At 35.1% G+C, this 9,510-nt stretch overlaps 1 protein-coding gene across 1 annotated transcript; it reads left to right on the top strand.

Moving 5' to 3' along the window:
- Positions 1-2,562: 2,562 nt before the first annotated feature.
- LOC111898519 (abscisic acid 8'-hydroxylase CYP707A2) lies at positions 2,563-5,551 on the top strand. The gene is made up of 7 exons (XM_023894427.3): positions 2,563-2,895; positions 2,972-3,293; positions 3,387-3,776; positions 4,006-4,168; positions 4,263-4,369; positions 4,693-4,811; positions 4,966-5,551. The coding sequence occupies exons 1-7, from the start codon at positions 2,693-2,695 to the stop codon at positions 5,063-5,065; spliced, it is 1,404 nt and encodes a 467-aa protein (XP_023750195.1). The 5' UTR covers positions 2,563-2,692; the 3' UTR covers positions 5,066-5,551.
- Positions 5,552-9,510: the final 3,959 nt, after the last annotated feature.

Raw genomic sequence — 9,510 nt, 5'->3', positions numbered from 1 at the left:
CTGCACAACATCCGTTGATGACTTTTTTTCCGCATTGATTGCTTTTGATTTACTTTGATGTTTGAAAATACCTTGTTTGGTTTTGGAATAAATTGTTGTATGAATTGATGGTTTAAAATGAAATTTTTTTTTCATTTTTGGGACGTTAGATGTTGATAGATCGGGGACGGACCAGGGTGGGTCAGGGATGGGCGGGGGAATAGCCCAAATTATAAAGGGGATGATATTTGATTCCCCACATCCGCCTGGGATGGTGACAAGGTTATGCACTTGGGGATGAGAACATGGATGGTCAACCCCTCCCCTTCCTAACCCCATTTCCATCCCTATTCTTTAAGCAAAATGACGTGCTCCATTAAGTCAATCCCCCAAACTTCTATATCTGGTCCTTAATAAGGTATTAATAGATAAAGTTTCCAACTTTATCCATTAAGACCTCCTAAACATTCAATATCAAAACTTTATTAAAACCATAATGACCTAAAGGATCAAGAAAACTTGCATGCCTAATAAAGAAGGAAAAAGATCATAACTTTCCTAGCCTATGAGGTCGAAGAAGCATTCCAAATTGATAAAAAGGCGTTGGAGTCCTCTCAACTCCAAGATCACCCGCAAAATGGACCGATAGTTCCATAAACCACAAATAACTAGATCTAAAGAAGTAAAGAGCAACATATGAAATTTATACTCAGATAAGTCCATAAACGAAGCAACCCTGTTGGATCTACACTTGAACCCTTCTTCTATGCACTTTATAGACACCTTGTTCTTCAAGCTTGAACCACTAAAAGAAGAAGTGAAGCTCAGAAAATGATTCCAAAGCTCAAAACAAGTAGAAGGAGGCTAGGGTTTCTCAAGAAATGTTTTAAGGGTGATAGAGGTTGGGAATGATCCAACCCTAAGGGGTTAATGGCCTTAAATACTCCTAAACCCCTAAAAACAATTACTCCACCGAGCTGGAAGTGCACCGCGCTTTTAAGAGGCATTCCCCGCTTCTTACGGATAATTTCATATTTTTAGATTTTTCAGAAAATACGATAAATGGCTTCTTGCTTCGCCCCATCCTTGTACTTTCTTATGAACTATAAAACCTTCAATCTAAACATGGAAAAAACATCATTAAGACTCGAGTATTACAACTACAAACCTCCATAACATGAAACCTTCCAATATATAATTTGGTGAGCGCACCAGTCAAATACTAAATTTAGAAACCTGGTGTTACACCCCGACTTTAGACCTAGCCCTAGTAGATATTAATATATAAAAATAATACAAAACATATATTTTCAATACTAAAATTTGATCCATGTAACCAAATTTATTAGTAATTACTTTGTTGAAATTATATTTTTCCCTCTTCATTTATCTAATTTAACCTCGTTTATAAAATTTTCTCCTTGGTTTATCTGTAGTTACCTCAAGTATCATTCTGACAATTTTTTCTCTATTTGATTTTCCATATATGTATTTATATTTGGTAGAAATTTTGTTTATAGTTTTAATGCAATCTACGAATATTTTTTTGTTTTTTTTTAATATTTAAACTTGTATCGGTAAAATTGAAATTTAAATTATTTTTACGTAAAAATTCATATTAAAATAGAAAAAATAAATCTTTGATTTTCTGTTGGGATTCCCGGTCCTCGTTAGAGGCAAGGTTGTTGATTAATTTATATTTCCCGATGAAGATGATGATGTGGATGAGAATGAGGTTGATGATTCAGAGATGAAGATGGGGATTGAAGTTCCTGATATTTTCCGACCCGTTTCCCTCTCTAGATAGATATGATGAAAAAACATATGTAAGATCTATTGTTGTAGTGAAGGTAATGTACTTAAGAGCACCTTCTAGGCTTCCATATAGTGAGTGAGATCAACGGTAGGTGGTTCGGACTTCGGTGGCTTCACGCTATGAGCTTGCATGCCTACTCTAGAATCTTATTATTTATTAACATACTTATTTGGTAAGATAAATGATTTTTTTTAATGTCCATATATATGATTTAATGATGAACAAAGAACCAGCCTTTTTAGTATGATATTGGCGGCTGTGGGAAGGTTTAAGAGATACTAAGTTGGAAGGAGTGAAGTGAATTTGAAAAAAAAAAAAAAAAAAAAAAAAAAAAAAGACCCAAACATTTATAATACAGTGTGCAAGAAGCGTATATTGATTATTATTGTTGAAGTGGTACGGAGTGGGTTTGATTGGTAGGGTAGGGACGGGGCCGTTTGATCATAATGAATAGATGGTCAAGTCAATCCAATTCCTCTTCCTATTCCAATTCCAATTCCGATTCCCCCCTTCCTCGCATCTCTCACGCCCTTTCTGCATTCTAACTGTCATGCCCCCACTCCCTCTTACCTCTACCTCTATTTTGTATGTTAGTTTCATCTTATAATTTTTTTTTTTTAAATGGTTTTATTGATTATTAAAAAAAAGTAAATGAAAAAAAAGATAAACTCATGGACACATCTGCAATAGTAGTTACCTAGCTCCTTCACCACCCATCCCCATCCCCAACCCCATTCCTTTCCCTGTTAGATGAGCTGGAGAGCAAGATTCCGTGTGAGTGTATTTAGCTGTAATGGTGCACCCTTCCCCTTCCGAAGCTTACTTATATATACCTTCGCTTCCTCCCTCCCACTTTCTATCAAAACACCATCAACCTAAATAACAAAGGGATTAACAATGGAACTCATTACCTTCGTCTTCTGCTCTTCTTTCTTTATCCTTCTTTCAACTCTCTTTCTCTTCAAATCTTTCTTCACCTCCGCAGCTCGCCGGAAAAACCTCCCTCTTCCTCCCGGAACACTCGGTTGGCCTTATATTGGCGAGACCTTCCAACTCTACTCGCAAAACCCAAATGTCTTCTTCGCTTCCAAAGTCAAAAAGTTAGTTTCATTTTCAAATTTCATCACTCGTAGTTAATTTCTGTAAATTTGTTTACTGATTGAGATTTTGTTGCAGGTATGGTTCGATCTTTAAAACCCATGTTTTGGGTTGTCGGTGTGTCATGATTTCAAGCCCGGCGGCTGCTAAGCTTGTGCTTGTTACCAAATCTCATCTTTTTAAGCCTACATTCCCTGCTAGCAAAGAGAGAATGCTCGGAAAACAAGCAATTTTCTTCCACCAAGGTGATTACCATTCCAAATTGAGACGTCTTGTTCTCCGAGCATTCACCCATGAATCCATCAAAAACATCATCCCTGATATCGAATCCATCGCCGTCCAATCACTCCGAGGATGGGAAGACCAACAACTCATCAACACTTTTCAGGAAATGAAAACAGTAAGTGAAGTCAATAATACTCAATACAGGAGGTGTAACTCACACTCTGTTTTACTCTGTTTTCTGATCATCATCTTATCTATATATTTGCAGTTCACATTCAATGTTGCATTGCTTTCAATTTTCGGGAAAGATGAGGTGCTATACAGAGAGGATCTCAAGAGATGTTATTACATTCTTGAAAAAGGGTACAATTCGATGCCGGTTAATCTTCCCGGAACACTCTTCAACAAATCAATGAAGGCGAGGAGGGAATTAGCACAGATCCTGGCGAAGATTCTTTCTTTGAGAAGGGAAAGCAACAAAGAAGAACATAAGGATTTATTGGCTTCGTTCATGGAAGAGAAGGAAGGCCTCACCGACGAACAAATCGCCGACAACATCATCGGCGTCATCTTCGCCGCCAGGGACACCACCGCTAGTGTCTTGACATGGATCGTCAAGTACTTGGCTGAAAATCCCACTGTCCTACAAGCTGTCACTGTAAGAAATCTTCTCTTTTTAGTGTTTAGCATTATAAGAAATCTCACATTAAAATAATTGATCCCTAAACGCCAATATCAAAAAGTTGAATCTTTTTTCAAAACCATTTATTTATTTACCATTCTTTTTTCTGAAGATATTAGAAAGTTGAAAATGGCAAGTTGACATTAACATATTAGTTTAGCCCATAATTTAGTTTGTAATTAATATTAAATGTTTGACTTTTTAGGAAGAACAAGAGGAGATAATGAAGGGGAAAGATGACAAGGCTTTGACTTGGGCAGATACCAAGAAAATGCCCATAACTTCAAGAGTCATTCAAGAGACCCTCCGAGTTGCTTCTATCTTGTCTTTTACCTTCAGAGAAGCTGTCGAAGATGTTGAATTTGAAGGTTTGTTTATTGTAATTAGTTTTTGTTTACTTAATATTTGATTAAATACTTTTAAATCGTTTTATTCTAATATTTTAAATTTGTTTTCTCTCAGGGTACCTTATTCCAAAAGGATGGAAGGTATTGCCACTCTTTAGAAACATCCACCATAGTCCCGAAAACTTCACGGAGCCAGAGAAGTTTGACCCGTCAAGATTCGAGGTAAATATCTAAAATTGTAATTATTTAGGGGGTGTTTGGCTTAACTTTTCAAAACCCAAAAGTCCTTTTTGAAAAAGTTACAAAATGTTAAGATTTCCTGACTTTTCCAAAAAGTATTTTTTCCTTGTATAAAAACACCAAAAGCGCTTTTAAAATTGGTTTGCCAAACATTTTTTTTTTCTTTTCCAAAAATGACTTTTGGATATAAAATGCTAAAACAAACACCCCCTTAGTTGAATTAGCTGAAAAACAAATTAAGAAGTAGTATCTTTTATTTGGTAAAAATGGGAAAATGATTTGGTAAATCTTTAATGATTTGGCAGGTGGCACCAAAGCCCAATACATTTATGCCATTTGGCAATGGGACCCACTCATGTCCAGGAAACGAGCTAGCCAAGTTGGAGATACTAGTGCTTATACATCATATGACCACAAAGTACAGGTTGGTGAAATCTAGCCAATCCTTCAAATCATTTATTTACCATAAAAAGGTCTTCATTTCATGGGCAAAACCTAAAAATAATTGCTAAAAATGGAAATATTTCAAGAACTACAAATATATTAAACTGATCATGGAATTTTTCTATTTTCTGCAGATGGTCGATGGTTGGCCCACAAAATGAAATTCATTATGCCCCATTTGCCCTTCCCCAAAATGGCTTGCCCATAAGACTCTTTCCCAAGAAACAACTGTAAAGATGACAAGAGGAAAACAAGAGACCTTAAGGTTCATGGATTGGGCATGTTTCTAAATCGTGAGAAGGGGTATTTCGATATGGAGATTGATTGGGGTTTAAGAAGAAGACAAATCAAAGAAACTTACTATTTTTAGAATATATAACAATGATGTTTGACTGATTTAGTCAAAGAAGAAAAGAAAAAGGATAAAAGAATCGTTTTGAGGAGAAGGAAATTATGGCCAAGGCATAAAGAGGACTCTAAAGGACACCAAATTGTACATAAAGAGTTTCCTTAAACAAATAAGAAGAAAAGAGAAAAAGATTCTTGATGATTTTGTAATGAATAGGAGGCTAGGGGGAACGTGGTTTATTGTAGCATAGTTAGGTCATACCTTTTTAACGTATTTAGGTAAAACTACTAAGTCAGGAGATGTTATTGACTTTTCTTTTATTGTATAAGTCCGTAAGGCAATATTAATAAAATCTTGTTATTATTTTACAACTTTTGTTGATCAATATATAAATTGTGTATGAAATAATTGTGTTATAAAGTAATATTTTATAGCATGTATTAACTACTTATTGCTAAAAGTGTTTACTCAATTGTATACTGTGATACTACTTATTTCAACTGTTGTCTAACTTGATATTTTGGTATATTAATTAAAAAAAGTTCATAATCTTCTATTGGATTTGTTGATTGATATCATGTGTCGAAGATATAAAAGGCGGAATGGAGTTTAATATGACAGATCATCGACAATGTATATCTGGTCATGGTCAATCTTGATGCCTGTGATGACAAACTTCACCATCCATCCATCCAAAAACAACATTAGTTTGTTTGTTTTAAATCAACTGATTTTATTTTGATTTATCATGGGAAAAATCAAATTGTGTTAAATTGCTCATTGTATATTTGTACCTTCTATCTACAGCTTAACTCTCCTTTGTTGGAAAATTGATTTTAACGAATTACAAAAAAATAGATTTTCTCATTTTTAGCATGAAATTGGAACCCAAAAACATTATTAAAATATATAAACAGTTATATGTTTATGTTCTCCTACATGATATCTTCGTTTTGGTATATCACACATCCAAAACATATTAAAAATGAATATGAAATTAATCTTTAAAGTGAAGATATTAGAAGATAAACAAAATGAGTTTAATGGTTTATTTTATCCCATGTGGATTGGAGAATGAAAATAAAGTTGGTTTATAATTATAAAAAGTTTTAAATTTTATAAGACTTATAGAACTAAAGCGTTTTCTTACGTGCAAATGCAAACCAAATTGCCTTGTTTTTTACTGAATTTGTGTGAGAGTGCACGTGTTATGGGTACGAATGTACCATTGATTAACAGAAAAGTCAACGACCTTTATATAAATATTTTTTTTCTTTTAATAACCGATATTATAATTAATAGTCGGTTTTAAAATTGTATTATGACAATATTAAACATAATTATCCTTAATTAAACATATTTTAGGTTTTAGTTTTTCTTGAATGACCAAAATATATTCATTGCTGAGGATTTTGTAGGGTACCTTCATAAGGTTTAAAGTTTAGACCATATGAATTTTTTACTTTTAACACTCCACCAAGGACTCAAATTGTGCAATTTTAACATGTTGAAGAATAATTGTTTAGATTGATCAAGCAACCTTAACCTTATCTTTTATTTTATTTTTAATTCAGACCCTATGAATTTTTTACTTTTAACACCACACCAAGGACCCAAATCGTGCAATTTTAACATGTTAAAGAATAATTGTTTAGATTGATCAAGCAACCTTAACTTTATCTTTTATTTCATTTTCAATTCGTTTTCATTGATTCTTTATTGTCAATTCTTCATAATTAAAATATCCACTAATTAAACAAATAAAAGCATTTGTAAAGGACAATCAAAGTAACCAATGAAAATTATAAACTACAATGACTTCAAAGCTAACGTGGAAGGTTTAGATGTGGCTGCGGAGGAAAGAGCACTCATTGATGAAGAAAAGGCGTTAAAACTAAAAATTCTTGAACTTGAGGACCTATATAGGCTCGACTTACAACAACGAGCCAAGATCAAATGGCTCACCGATGGGGACGAGAACACCAAATTCTACCACAATTTCCTAAAAAATTAAAGGCAAAAAAAAGATACTATTTAGGGTCTCATGGTAATGGGAATTGGGTATCAGATACAAATTCTCGAAAAGTGGAAGCACTATGTTTTTTTGACGAAAAATTCAGAGAAACTCAGACTGTTAGGCCCTTTCTCCTCAACTAAAACTTTAGACGCCTCTCCCCGGAAGACATCGCTTTCCTAGAACTTGATTTTAGTCTCAAGGAAATTAAGGCTGCTATATGGGACTATGGGGGTGATAAAGCCCCCGGGCCAAATGAATTAGTTTTTTAGGAGGTATTGGTGTTTGATGCAAGACAATATCTTCGTTAGGTACTTTGAAGCCAATGAGTGTTTTACTAGGGGTGTTAGCTCCTCATTCATTACCTTAATTCCCAAAAGCAAAGACTTGCTCACCCTCAATGACTATCAACCCATCAGCCTTATAGGGAGCTTGTACAAGATTATCGCTAAAGCACTTGTTAATCATATCAAACGGGTAATAGGCATGGTGATCAATGGCATCCAAACCGGTTTCATCGATGGATGCAACATACTTGATGGTCCTTTTATCATCAAGGATAATTACTCTTCAGCCAAAAAAGAGAAACAAAAGGTGTTCTTATTCAAAGTCGACTTTGACAAGGTGTTTGATTCCGTTAACTAACACTTCCTTGACTCTAGTATGCATCAAATGGGTCCTCAAACGTGGAGTTCTTCATCTCCAAGGGAGTCCGCCAGGGGAACCCTTTATCCCCCTTTTTGTTTATCTTGGCCATGGAATGGCTAAATGCTTCTATGAAATCAGCCTGGTAATGCTCCTTTTTTCCGTGGCATCCAAACTCTAAACAACGGCGCATCCATCTCACATCTCTTTTATGCAGACAACGCCATATATGTTGGTCATTGGTCCAGCTCTAACTTTACTAACATTTCTCAAATTCTTCGTTGGTTTAGGTTTAAAGGTGAATTTCCATAAGTCGCACGTCTTTGGCATCAGAGTTCCTAATACTAAAGTGGCCAGTTGTGTAGGTATCTTCGGCTGCAAAGTGGCCTCCTTTCCCTTCACCTACTTAGGAGTTCCTATCGGAGCGAACATGGCTTTGAAGTGGAATTGGAATCCTATTATTTATCGGGTTCAAAATAGACTTTTAACTTGGAAATCTAAGACTCTTTCATTCAAAGGATGCCTTACTTTCGTCAAGTTGGGTAGCATGCCGTTATTCTATTTTTCTCTCTTCAAAGCTGCCATGTCGGTACTTAACGATATAGAGAGGATCTGTAGGCATTTTTGTGGGGTGGCGTCGAGGATAAAAACAAGATTTGTTGGGTTAATTGGAAGGTTGTTCTCGAGAACAAAGAAAAACGCGGTATGGGTGTGGTATCTCTTCCAAGTATTAATATTCCCCTCCTTTTTAAATGGATTTGGTGATTCAAGAATAAAGACATTGGTTTATAGAGTCAAGTTATTAGCAACATACACAATATCGCGAGAAAATCAGTGACGAAGCTTGATAAACTTTCTGTCCCTGACACTTGGGGGAATATTGTAAAAATCATCAAGGACCTTGATCGTCTTGGTATCCACTTTAATCAGATTCTGAATTGTTAGGTTGCAAACAGGGATCAAACCAGGCCCAGTTTAGGGCATGTGCAAGATGGACAATGGAACAGGGCCCAAAATTTTAAGGGGCCCAATTTTTTTTAATAGTATGTATGATATATTGGAAGAAGCAACGTCATCAGAAGAAGCAATCCAGAATCATCAGCGTCAAACCGAAGCCAACAACAATCAATACATCACGTTGTGTTCAATGTCGTTAAAAAAACGATCACAACCTTCCAGGTTTCCAAACTCCAACAACAACAATCAACATATCCACTGGTCGTGGGATTAGGCCTCAACGTGCGAGACACCCACAACAAGTCAGCAACTCATCGAGATAGGTGACGGTCGATTATCATGTTATCACTTTATCAATGATTCTTCATTCTTGATTCTTGGTCCTGTTAATCAGTAATACAAATACTATAATAGATTATTAGAAATTAAGGAATAAGGATCATCAGTTTATAATTGTCAATTGCTTGCTTGAATGTCTGAGAAAATACCCAAGGACATAAAAACCCATTCAAAAGAGATAGCAGATTATGTAAACCTCTTTCTTCCTCTGATATATTTCAATGGAGTAATCCAAAAAAATTTCAAGATATAAAACAACATGATGGATGCAAGGTTTTAAAATAAAATTAGAGAATATGAAATCAAAGAGGAAGTTGAATTGGTAATTAGAAAAAGGAACTAAGATGGCCTACACAAATATTTTGCTTGTTTCAG

The sequence above is a fragment of the Lactuca sativa genome, chromosome 3 (assembly GCF_002870075.4).
Source record: "Lactuca sativa cultivar Salinas chromosome 3, Lsat_Salinas_v11, whole genome shotgun sequence".
Taxonomy (NCBI): domain Eukaryota; kingdom Viridiplantae; phylum Streptophyta; class Magnoliopsida; order Asterales; family Asteraceae; genus Lactuca; species Lactuca sativa.
This window is presented reverse-complemented; position numbering and strand designations above follow the sequence as displayed.